General features: G+C 39.7%; 1 protein-coding gene across 3 annotated transcripts in view; it reads right to left on the bottom strand.

The window, feature by feature from the left end:
• LOC145999776 (telomerase protein component 1-like) overlaps nucleotides 1-13805 on the bottom strand; it is a 374109-nt gene that overhangs the window by 126280 nt on the left and 234024 nt on the right. For all 3 annotated transcript variants that reach the window (XM_083137076.1, XM_083137078.1, XM_083137077.1), the window contains exon 13: nucleotides 11377-11412. In XM_083137076.1, the coding sequence (XP_082993202.1) occupies nucleotides 11377-11412 (36 nt within the window). The remainder of the gene's footprint in view (nucleotides 1-11376; nucleotides 11413-13805) is intronic.

The raw sequence follows: 13805 nt of genomic DNA, 5'->3' as shown, positions 1-13805 counted from the left end.
TGTACTGCCATTTTGGCATACCAGACTATAATTATGGGACAGAGGGAGTATTTTACTGCCAATTTTGAAAATTATAAGTGCTTATTTGCCTGCCAATTTGGTATGTTTTTAGTGCCTAAACTTCCGGTCTCTACTGATGATTATAGAACAAGTAGCTGGAGGGCTCGCCTGCACTACCTGTTGGTCATGCACAATGTAGCACGCATTCGAGCACGTAGGTGTGTACCTGCCAGTCACATTGGCACAGTAGTAGCTGGACTGTATGTCGAACATTTGGTTCTGTTCAGTAGAATGGGGTACATGTCAGAGTTCCAAAGAGGGTCAATTGTTGGTGCTTGTCTCGCTGGTGCGTCAGTAACGGAGACTGTGAATATTTGTAAGGCATCAAGAGCAACAGTATCAAGGGTTATGTGAAAGACAAACCACATTCAGGAGGAGTAACTGTAACTGTCGGGGAAGCGGAAGCTATCTGACAGGGACATCAGGGTATTGAAGAGGATTGTGTCCACAAAGTGTAAAACCACCACTGCAAAGTCACTGCTTCTACCAAAACCGTCTGTCGAGAACTTAATAGGGCCAACTTCCATGGCAGAGTTGCTATGCGAAACCCTTGGCCACTAGCACCAATGCTAAAAAGCATGTTGACTGGTATTAGATGACCCGAAATGTGTTATGTTCTCGGATGAACTCATCTCCACTGATTTTCCAACATCGGAAAGAGTTTACGTGCGGAGAAGTCCATCCGAAGCTTTCCAACCACACTGGCTAGTGCCCAGAGTGCAACATGGGGGTGGATCCATGATGGTGTGGGGTGCAATATCGTGGCAGTCTTTGGGACCACCGATCGTTCTAGATAGACATGTCACTGCCAAGGACTAGAAGGCTATTCTGGAGGACCATCTGCACCACATGGTGCAAATGTTGTTCCCGGACGGTGGTGTTGTGTTCCAACACACGCTGCTAAATAGGTTACAGAGTGGTTCGATGAGCATGAAAGTGAGGTTGAACATCTATCATGGCCCACCCAGTCACCGGACCTGAACATTATTGAGCCCTTATTAGGCCTTTCAGAGGATCGTGTGTGGTTCCCTCCACCAACAACATGTCGTGAACTCATCAGTGTGCTTCAGGAGGAATGGCTGCAAATCCTCTATTGGTCCTTCCCCAGATGTGTTGCTGCTGTTCTGGCCGACAAAGGAGGCCCAACACCATACTAATAAAAGTTAGTGTCTGTGTTCCAGGTGTTGTGTGTATCATCATTATTTATGAAAACACTTCTTGCAGTAGCAGCACAGGAAATCCTTTGGAAACACTTATCAGTCAGTACCACATCTTGCTTCCCATCATTCAGTAAATCATTGCAGAAAGTGCATGGAACATCCTTAAACTAAACTTTGCTTCACCTTTTCAACCCTGACTAGACAAGGGCAAACCATTTGGCTTTAAATTTGGAGGAAACAAGGAAGTCACCCCCATTGGAGTGTTCGACTGTCGAGCGCAGTCAAATCCTAAACGAGGATTCATCTTTCTACGAGGTTGGAAAGTTAAGCTGGACTTCACCCTTCCGACCCCAAAACCTTTAGCCGGTTGGAATGATTGATCTATCACCACCATTGGCGAGAAAAAATTTTCTCTTATGGCAGTCGCGACCTGAAAGAAAGGCCATCATTCCAGGTGGTTGCCAGCTTAACAATATTGGTTGAAGCAATACTTTCACGTCTTTGCTTCACGTCCTCTCAGCATTGGGTTTGATGGAAGAAAAATTGTTTCATTCGATTTGAATCATATTAGAGATATCTGCTATACAGAAAAGAAAAACACACATGCATATAAATAAATAAATAAGTAAACTTGTGACAAAATTCTCAAATATCTCAAGAAGCAGGGTTTTGTCACCATTTTCCAAGATGGTGGTTTTTTACCCAAACACCTGAATGGAGGATTTTTAATCAGGGTGGCTACAAACAAGCAGAACTGAAATTCCCTGACTTTTCCAGGTTTTCCAGGATGAAATTTACATTTTTCCCTGACAATTACAAAATAAACTAAATCGATGTTTTTTTTCAAATGGAAATAATAAACTCACAGAACCACGTATGGTTTTGTTAAGTACCAATGTTATCTTCTATGAAATTCACTTCATTTCTCTATTCTCTATGATTTGAATTCAAACTGCAAAATAATGAATTTGGAAAATTATTACAATTCACAAGCTAGGGAAGGATTATGGAATTTTGTCATTCACAGTAAGTTTAAAATAAAATACTTGATTATTTTTAAAGTTATGACTAAATGAGATAAGAGTGAAGAGTGATTGATTAAGAAATACAATTTGTAATTTATCAGTCTCCTCATACATTCTCGGCCTCCCCCATGGCGCAGTGGTAGCGTCGTTGCCTTGTAATCAAGGGGTCCCGGGTTCGATACCCGGTGGAGGCACAAGTGGTTCGGATCCCACTTTAAACTGTAGGTCCAGTCCCAATTAGCCATACTGTGCATAAAGTGGACTTAAAACCTCAACTCAACTCAACTCATACATTCTCGGTATTATATGTTGATATTTTCACTGAGGTTTGGAACCCTCTGCTTGCAAGAACCATGAGTGCGGACTCATTTTTCAATGCATAAAGCTACTTCTCTCTTCTCTGTAAAGCAAACAACTTAACTCTTTCATATAAGTGAAACAATTGAATCGAACAAAATAAAGTGTCATATTTCCTTACATTATCAATGGGATTTCTGCTTCAGTACAGTATATCCAAGTGAAGTACTGTGAAACTGACAACATGCATTAATGCTGACGAAAAGGGTATGTAGCTATTAGAAATTTAACGCAAGGAATTTATAGAATTGCATTGTATAGGTACCTGATTTAGCTAACCACACATTAAAACAGGAACACTCTAATAATAAAAGCTTCTGAAAGATCATATACGAGGGGCATCCTGAAAAAAGCTCCAATGGTGCCTATACACAGCACTAGTGGTCAGAGATAGACACACACATGCAGGCAGGAAGAAGTGGCATGTAGCTGTAATCTGATACAGTTGCAATGCAGCCGTTTTAGGACCGTTCTAGGTTAAAGATTGCAGCTCTCATACAGTCTCCTGCCAACTAAGATGTAGCCTACGTGTAGTAATCAGATTTTTGCACGCTCAGAATTTGGCACGGAGCCACTAGAAATCGTGTGAGGTGTGCAGAGTGGACGTCGTGAGTGATAGTATGGTCAGACGATGGTGCAGACAATTCACGGAAGGCCAATCGAATGTGCACAACCCCATACAGCTGAGTACACATGGACCCTTTGCATCACTTCAGGTGAGAGATCTTGGACCACTCCCCGTACAGACCTGGCCTTGCATATACCGACTTTCATCTCTTTGTTTAACTGAAGAGGTTTCTGGCAGGGCAAGGATTTGACAGATACACTGCGGTAGAGATAGTTCCAGTCTTTTCTGTCAGACACATATACCATGGGTACAGTGACTTGAATAACGTAGTGTGGAAAACGACCCAAGAAACTGGTTCCCCGAGACGATGACAAGTAGATGGCAGTGCGATCGACCCAGGTGCTAATTTTGTTATGAAAGTAATGCGGCTTAGTTAGTTTTTGGAATATATAGTGTAGATTTGTTTGTCTTGAAAGGCGGTACGAGAATTGATGGAAACAGTTATATTTGTGGAGTGATTTGCAGTCACGAAATGACATTAATTTGGAAAGAAAAGTAAAATAAAATTAATAAATAAATAGCATGCGTAACACAGAAGAAACATCGCAATGTGATTCTGGATGTCAGGTCTTGGACTGCGTATTAGAGTTTATTTTTCTATGTTATTAGAATATAAATAGTATCCTGTGAGATATTTCATACCGAGGCGACAAACCACAAATGTCACTTGAAAGCGAGCAGTCGGAAATCAATGCAGCCTTTCGAACCGTAGGGACAAAAGCTCTGACTGCACCGTTTCCTCAAGGAGATTTTACACCAAAGCGACATGCGACAAACAATACGAGGATTTCACACCAAAGCGACATGGGTCATTTGGTCCAAGGCAACTTTCATACCGTAGTGACACATGTTGCTTGGAAAGGAGCCAATCAAGAGCAACATTTCACATCGTAGCGGCATGACAGGAAGCACAGGCCAGCGTTCGGTTGGTGAAATCCTCAAGCGATAAGTTTCGCATGCCGCTAGTCGCTTTGGTTCGCAATCTCACTAAAGCAAGACACTCATTGCATCGCGTATGCGCGAACAACAAACCACGGCAACATGTTGCAAGCTATTGAGGAAATGGCCCAGTTTTGTGCGATGGAGAAGCGACAAAGCGACACGTGTGGCTTATCGTGTCGCCTAGATCTGTTGTTGTAATGTGCGGTTTATCGTGTCGCCTATCTGTTGTTCGCAAGCAACGCTTGCTAATAGACTGAAGGCACCATGTCGCTTGTCACTTAGTTGGGAACTCCCCCTGTAGCGCGTCGCTTCGGTCTCAGCACCCTTCCTTTAAGGAGCTTTCCGACCGAAGTAACAAGTAGCACGCGAATACACCATATGAACGTGTCCTTTGCTGTTTGGACCCTCATGTGCAATGAATGCTATTTTACAGTCTGGAAGTGTGTGTCACTAGTGTGACAGTGTGAACATCCCGTGTCGCTTGTTCCATTGGTTTGAAAGTTTCCTTACACTCATGCCGATGGCACTAAAAAAGTTTTGTGGGGTTCCCTTTGTCGTTTCATGCAATCATCATTATTATCATCGCCGCGATTAGTTTAAAACTGAAGAAAAGAGACAGTAAATATCAAAAATACAAATGCTTCAGTGTGTATATCTTTAAAAGAAATGATGATGATGATAATAATAATGAACCTAATTCATACACAAAAATTTAGTTGCCAAGAACATTCCACGTGTATTTTTTCTCCCATATTATTAACGAAAGTATGACGATAACAGGACGTGGCTGACTGTCTAGAATGTCCGTTAATATCTTCGCGACCACTGTACCAAATATCATAGCAATTATCACATTCATAGAAATGCTTCATGTAAAAGAATCAGACGTTGCAGCGAAAACTCCATTTACTTCCATTATAAGCAGTCGAACACCAAGCACCGGGGTCAACACCAGCGCCTCTAGCGGATCATTTTCGAGTGGAACCAGCCTGAGAGCGCAGAAGCATGCCGTTTTCCACACTACGTTATTCTAGGCGCTGTACCATGGGCATACAAAATTTAGTGCCGTGCTAAGACAAATGCCAGAACAATGGTGGTGATTATGCTGAAAATTAGGTTAGGACTCACTGTTACTAATGCAGTAAGTTACAACTGATATTCTTGTTTTATTTATGCCTAATCGTTAGGGACCTTGATATTTTGTTATTATTTTTCAAATGGGTGTATTTTCCTGTTTTTTATTTTTCACTATACAGTGTTATTTTTCCCACAATTCACATTTTCATTTTAGCGCATTTCCTGGCAAATATCTGAAATTATACCTTTATGGTGTTTTTAAACTACTGTCTCAAATTGTAAGTCACATGGCCTACGCCTCTTAGTGAGAGTTTGTTATTTTGAAAGTTCTTTTGGGAAAGTTAGGTTCCATGCCCCTTTATTTAATTTTAAGGTAAGGATTTTAGATAATGGAATTTTCCCCGTATATACTGAAGGGTGCATAATGACCATAAGTGGCGACGCACCCAAAAAATTAAAATCAATCAATTTCACGTGACAGATACCGATATATTATGGCACCAAAAATTGACATTATCTTTATTTGTTAAGTTTCCCAAAATTAGCGTTTTTGTTTTAGAACATTTATCTGCCAAATATGCCGAAACTTAATACTCCATTTTGCTTTTAAACTATTATTTTAAATTGTAGGTCACATGGTCTACGTATTTTCGTGACAGTTTGATATGTTGGAACAGATTTTTGAGGAAGTAAAAGTAAAGTGCTCCCCTGCACTTTTCAAAGTTTCCTCAAGGTATCAGCTTCATATGATGCTGGGTGGGTGCCGGAGCAGTTTGAATAGGTGGAGAACATCCTGGTTCTCCTACGCAGGGATCGACCCCGGGTCTCTCGCATAGTAGTCAGATGCCCTAACGACTGAGCTCCATTATTACTTGCTCGACAAATGCCAATGGTGCGCACTTAGCTTGGTAATTCAAAACATATCTCGTGCGACAAATACGAAGATGTAGCTCCCGTGTGATGGTAGATACGCACTCGATCTCCTGTTAGAACCCTGCCACTTTGCTCTGTGATGCAAATGGTTTTGATTGAAGTTGAAAAATTCGTGGGAAATACATGATTTAATGTGGCTGTCGGAATTATTCCATGTACGTATAACTCTATAGTTTACTCTTGAGTAAAATGTTGGAAAACTTGCATGTTCTATGTACACAAACATGGCCTAGGAAAGACAAGAATGTTGGATTTCATGGAATTTTTCATTGTTTTAGAACATTTCTTTAAAAAAAATCGCTAAAAACGCCAACAAATCGCATTTTATGCCAAATTTCTGTTATTTCGATATTTCGAACGGGCGAAAAATGTGTCCAGACATCACTGCACATTCCTAAACAGAACTTCACAGCAATTACCATTTTTCACGGTTTTGGCGTTTGCGAAAAATCAATGTCCCTACTAATCGGAAATTACTTTCTGGCCACCCCTCGTATAAATAAGTAGATGGTAATTGAAAATTTAGCAGGGCTGGCAGAGAAAATGTCAATTCTTGAAGAAAGTGATTTGCTTTTATGATTGAATGATTCGAGTAAATATGATATTAAAATATTTACGTATTTATTATTAGTATTTTATTTCCTAATATTGGGCATTAACTTTACTCAGTGAGAAATTAATGACCATCTCCCACGAGTTTAAACAGACAGGACAGAGAGTGGCGTTAATTTCATTGCAATACTAGTGTTCCAGTAAATTTGAGGTTGGGAGCATGCACTTGCCAATTTTTATAACGTTCATCAATGCAGATTTATGTTTCACTTTTTCGTGATAGTATTCAATATATATATCCCGTTTGGTTGGATTCTTCTTGATATCTAAGAATAGTGCAATGTCATTGTAAACGTATGCTAACTTGTGCAAAACCAGTAATACGTCACGATGATGAAAGAAAACCTTCCTGAGCACTGTTACATTAAAATAAGGTGAAGTGAGCCAGAAGAGTAATAAAATTCCAGCAGCATATTTGCAGTCTAAAGCTCTTGTTGTTTATGCATCCGATTTTTGTTGGATGTTGCAGTCCATGCAATGTCTGTCGCATGTTGTAGAGAGATACTTTGTGGGGTGGCGATATTCGACAAAAATCGTATGTATCAATGGAACCCAGTGGCGTCTCGTGGCCTCAAATTTGGCCGGGGCTTATTTTTAAAGAATTTAAAATATAATGACAATTCACATGATTACAAAAGAAACAGGTATTGTTGTGAAAAATACCTTTCTACGAACGTTGACTCCTGTTCTTCTGCTCAGTAAATTTTGTTATTACTTTTTCGTTGAAGCCCTCTATGTTTAAAATGTATTCTTTCTCTATTGTATGCAAGTGCCAAGGCATTTGGTCTCCCTTGTCCCATTGCATTTCTTAAGCAGGTTTTAATACGCTTCAATGTGCTGAAACATCGTTCAGACTCAGCTCTTGCCACTGGAGTTATTTAAACTATGTTTGTCACTTTTACTGTTTCTGAAAAGGTACCCTCTAAATAATTTTAAATAAAAAATGGATGCAATCTACAGACAGAGTTTATGTTTTTCAACTCTTCACCACTACAATAAAGAACACGAAGTTCCCTCTTTAGTTTTGCCTCTTATATGAAGGGATAATAAATCTGGGAAGATGCCTCTGTTTAAAGATTGTTTTCTTTCATTATGTCCTCGTAGAGCAAGTTCATGTCGACCACAGAATTTTAAGCAATCGATAATTCTATTTAATATATGCCTATTTTTCCGGACAAATTCATTGTGTCTTGTAATTGACAGCCTACGTCCTTCATCAATTTGTGTTCGAACATCAACCCTGCCAAACTCACTCAAACATAGCGAATAAAAGCCACCACAACACTACAGTACAACACGCGAGATCGAACGCGATGCGACGGAACTAGCCCCGAATCAGCACTCAAATCCATTGCACTCTCCCCTCCTCTCTCTGCTAGCATGTGACCTTCACTGTAGCGTAGGTGGGTGTAGGCCACACCATCCTTTGCGACTTGCCCCGGAGACCGATAATTGACATCAATGCCGCTAGGAGCGCTGTCGTATCCATTGCAGCAGACGATCAATTTACGTGGGTAAAAATCGCATTTTAAAAGACTGTGTGATAGTTATGCCTTATGCCTGTTATGGTGATTGATAATTACGTCAATACGTCCGTTTTTCTTTAGGGGCTAAGCCCCGGGAGCCCCAAGGGACGAGACGCCACTGATGGAACCTATTTGTTTCCATGTGCCTTCAGTTTGCCCAACAAAATGCCTTACTACGACGTCCGACAACTATCGGACGGCGCCACCCGCTCTTATCAGAGTAAGGTCGTACTGGCCCGATGATACCATATGGTACCATGGTTCTGATTACGGTGGAAACTCTGACACAGGTCTGGAGCAAGCCTGGGAAATTCATATTGATGACCAACCTCCCCCACTCTCCGCAACATATCCATGCCACATTTCCGAACAGAGTTTCACATGGCTCATTATTCAACTTGTATGGCACCCAGGAACATCAAACATGTTTCAATCTCTTTGGAAACGTCCATTCTTTGAAGAGAATACTAAGGTTCGCGCCTTCTCCCCAAAATAGCGGGAGAAGAGGGGGCAAACTCCAATTTGTATGTTTTTTTTTTCATTGAAATTCGGTGGTCGCGCCCCCAAAACCCCCTTCCTGGGTTCGGCGTTCTGAATTGTACACGGTTGCGTGCTATGATGTTTTAGCTGCAAAACAAAACTTATTCGCAGTACTGCTCCTATAGTGCCCGAGTTATAACAATTTTCCTCCAAAAATGCAAATTACCTATTTTTCGTATTAAAAAAAATCACATTTTGGCTTATTATTCAACTTGTATGGCACACAAGAACATGAAACATGTTTCATTCTCTTGAGAAATGTCCATTCTTTGAAAAGAATACTAAAGTTCGCGCCTTCTTCCAAAATAGCGGGAGAAGAGGAGGTAACCTCCAGATTTCAGATTTTTATGGTTTTTTCATTGAAATTCATGGGTCGTGCCTCGAAGACCCCTTGCTCGGTCCGGCGTTCTCAATTGTACACGGTTGCATGCTCTGATGTTTTAGATGAAAAACAAAACTTATCCGAAGTAGATTTCTCCCATAGTGCTAGAGTTATAACTAGGGAACGGAACTTTATGTAAATAAATGTTTTTTTATGCGATAAGATAGAGACCTTCGTTTTTGCCAAAATTCTGATCATAGCCTTATACGTCAACATAACAAATTTTTATTTTACATAAAAACACATATTTTCCAGTTTTCCGTATGTAAATACATATTTTGAAAATTTTTATTTTAAATACATAAAATCGCTCATTGACTTCTGCTACCTCGAAATACTCGAAGGAAAAATTATTATTCTCCGCACCTGGATCTAACGCACAAGTGCTAATGTCTAAATGTACAGAATTTTGGGGGAAAACCCAAGGTTTTCCAACTTTGTGCCAAATTGCACGCGTTTTGGAAGAGGACGCTTTGGAAAACTTCAGGGTTAGTGGCATTTCGTGCTTCAAATATGAAAGAATTGTTTTTTGTGACGTGGAGCGATCTTTCTCACAATATAAGATGCTTTTTAGAGATAATCGTCACAGATTTACAGCGGAGAATTTTGAAAAAAAAAACTATGGTGATTCACTGCAACTCTTCCAAAAAATAGCTCGCTAAGAGGTAATCATTTAGAAACTGATTTCAGGTGTTTAAAATGCATGTAATATTTTGTTCTTGTTACTAAATGTTTTTCATTTTTGTCACATATTTTCCTGTTTTTATCACATATTTTCAACATTTATGACACAAAAAATAAATATTTCTGAATTTTTTAGCACATAAAGTTTCCCTTCCCTAGTTATAACAATTTTCCTCCAAAAATGCAAATTACCTATTTTTCGTAAAAAGAAAAAAATCGCATTTTGGCTATTATTCAAATTGTATGGCACCCAAGAACATGAAACATGTTTCATTCTCTTGAGAAATGTCCATTCTTTGAAAATAATAATAAAGTTCGCGCCTTCTCCCCAAAATAGTGGGAGAAGAAGGGGTAAACTCCAATTTTTATGTTTTTTCCATTGAAATTCGGGGGTCGCGCACCCAAATCCCCTTCCTCGGTTAGGCGTTCTGAATTGTACACGGTTGCATGCTCTGATGTTTTAGCTGCAAAACAAAACTTATCCGAAGTAGATTGTTCCTATAGTGCTCGAGTTTTAACAATTTTCTTCCAAAAATGCAAATTACCTATTTTTCGTAAAAAGAAAAAAATCGCATTTTGGTTTATTATTCAACTTCTATGGCACCCAAGAACATGAAACATGTTTCATTCAGTTGAGAAATGTCCATTCTTTAAAAATAATACTAAAGTTCGCGCCTCCTCCCCAAAATAGCGGGAGAAGAGGGGGGCAAAGTCCAGATTTTTGTTTTTTTCCATTGAAATTCGGGGGACGTGCCCCCCCCCCAAGCCCCCCTTCCTCAGTCCGGTGTTCTAAATAATACACGGTTGCATGCTCTGATGTTCTATCTGAAAAACAAAACTTATCCGAAGTAGATTGCTCCCATAGTGCCCGAGTTATAATAATTTTCCTCCAAAGAGTGTTCGAATTTAAAATTACCGCCGAGAGCCAGGGCGAGAGAAATTTATCTCTCTCTCTCCTCCTGCCATCACTGGGTTTTCTGGCGTATAAAAGGGGCCTAAAAGTTGAGGCCGAACCTTACGAACGAGATTTCCTGTTCCCGTGCAGAGTTCCATAACGATATCTTTAAATAAATAAATACATTTTTAAAAAAGTCAATGAAGCCGAAATTCCCTGACTTTTTTGACACCTCAAATTCCCTGACTTTTCCCGGTTTTCCAGGTCTGTCGCCACCCTGTTAATATATTATTCACTACACCGTTCCGCACAATCGTGTATAAAGACTATTTGTGTTGCAATTATTTCCATGATAGACTATTATTTTCCTGCCTGTACTATGTATTAACCGACCTTGCAGTATCCCAGTGAAATGAAATACTAAGGTAAACTGTATCTTCGTTTCACATACTGAATGCATCGATAAGAGAAATCCCTTGTTGAATTATACTACATTGAAGCTATTTATACAGTATACATTCTACAGCAAAACAAATATGATAAATTAGTACTTACACAGAATCCATTGTTGAAGATCAGAATATTATCGAACTGAAAAGAGAAAATATAATATATTCTATAAATGTACTTAGGTATATCATATTGTATTCACATAAACACTTACACATATGGTTATGCAACTAAAGGAAACTTTGAAGCCATTTCTTTATGCATGTTTGTGCTCAGTTTATGTCAAATTTGACTCCTTACAAGAGTAGAAAATTGCAAATTTCTATGTAAGTAAACACAAGCATAAAAGTTTGTTATACTGATATACAGGGTGGCTCAAAAAGTCACTTAACACCCCCGGTACAAGGCCACTGCAGTGCGCAACATGGAAATGGTGATGACCAATCGTTATCAGGCCAAGGGGGGACCAGATTGACGCCACCCGCACGGTCGGCGGCCATCTTGAATTCAACTTCAGAATTTTAAATGGGAAGGGGGTGATATGATATATCAAATCAGGCTAGAATTTCACGAGAAATGCAATGGTGAAGGTTTTTTCGACGTATCTTTAACCAGTAAAAAGTTATGACTGAATTCTTGTACCAATTTGCTATTTTTCGAAGTGTTAGAAAAATGCCTTAAAATTTGTTTAGCACATCGGTAATGCATCGAGATCAAAGTGACGTCTAGGGAGAGAAGTTCGCATACCATTGCACACGGTTTTAATCGGATACATCCACGAAGAGCTGCGCATTATGAATGGTTGTCGCGAACAATTTACAGTGTGACGCTTCCATTGAATTAAAAGTCCTTCACAGTGACAAGGCTATTGTTTATGTTCATAAGGAAGTTCATAAACAGAATATTCGATGCTTTTTATCTGATAAACCATTTTCGACAGATCAAAGCAGAATAGTTAGTGCTGGTAAGTTAATGGTGTGGCGTGCTGTGTGGAACACGACTGGTTAGTCAATTTTCTATCAACGGAACCCTAAATGCTTAGGGCTACTTGGATTTGTTAAATAAACAGATTTTTCATCCTTGCTTATGGAAGAAGGTACTTTTTACAGAGTTTATTTCAATAAGGAGGAACACCAGAACACTATGGGAACGTTGTGAAGCATTTTCTGTCCAAAGTTAGTTATCAGATGACAAGGGTCGCATATTCTGTTTATGAACTTCCTTATAAACATAAACATTAGCCTTGTCACTGTGAAGGACTTTTAATTCAATGGAAGCGTCACACTGTAAATTGTTCGCGACAACCATTCATAATGCGCAGCTCTTCGTGGATGTATCCGATTAAAATCGTGTGCAATGGTATGCGAACTTCTCTCCCTAGACGTCACTTTGATCTCGATGCATTACCGATGTGCTAAACAAATTTTAAGGCATTTTTCTAACACTTCGAAAAATAGCAAATTGGTACAAGAATTCAGTCATAACGTTTAACTGGTTAAAGATACGTCGAAAAAACCTTCACCATTGCATTTCTCGTGAAATTCTAGCCTGATTTGATATATCATATCACCCCCTTCCCATTTAAAATTCTGAAGTTGAATTCAAGATGGCGGACATCAAGATGGCCGCCGACCATGCGGGTTACATCAATGTGGTTCCCCCTTGGCCAGGCAACGATTGGTCATCGCCATTTTCACGTTCCATGCCGCAGTGGCCTTGTACGGGGGGTGTTAAGTGACTTATTGAGCCACCCTGTATAAATGTTGATGTCACTGTAATGCTTTGGAATTTAAACAAGAAAATAAATGTGTGTATAATTATGGATAAATCACATATTATAAAAAGTAAAATAACATCTTTGGCAGAGATGAAAATATCGTCCCGGTCATTCAATATGCTAACCCAGAAAAACAAACAACTATATTTGGATTTTAGTGCCATTAGCTTTAATCATTTTAGGAATAGTGTGCAGTGCTCGAAGCACCCCACTCCCACGTAGGGTAATTAGAATACACATATGCCCACCTACTGCACTGTCTTCATGTTTATCCCTACAAGCATCCCTTATCTATCCCAAAATCGACCAAGCCCAACCCCCCCCCCCCCCAACCCCCGGCTGGAAATTTCCACTTTGAACACTGATAGTGTCCATCATCACGAGATAGGGAATTCCATAATCAATTGTTCAATTTTAAGATTTCAATAATCAGGGGGGAGGGAGGTGCGTTAATGAAGCTGACTGAGAATTTTTTTACACAGGCCTACTACATCCTCTGCTCCAACATGAGTAAAAACTCTTTCCCTGCAAAAACGTAGGATGTGATAAAAAGGGAATCAATGTTTTTTGTTGTTTTTTTAGTTCTAAGTCCACTTTATGCACAGAAAGGACATTCGGGACTGGACCTACAATTTAAAGTGGGATACGAATCACTGTGTCTCCATCTGGTACAGAGTCCGGGACCCCAAGATTACAAGGCAATGGCGTTAGTGGGACCACAAGCAAAACAACCTGCGCAGAACCGAGGCCCGAATTG

Source organism: Lepisma saccharinum, chromosome 15, assembly GCF_977018435.1.
Source record: "Lepisma saccharinum chromosome 15, izLepSacc3.1, whole genome shotgun sequence".
NCBI classification, from domain to species: domain Eukaryota; kingdom Metazoa; phylum Arthropoda; class Insecta; order Zygentoma; family Lepismatidae; genus Lepisma; species Lepisma saccharinum.
This window is presented reverse-complemented; position numbering and strand designations above follow the sequence as displayed.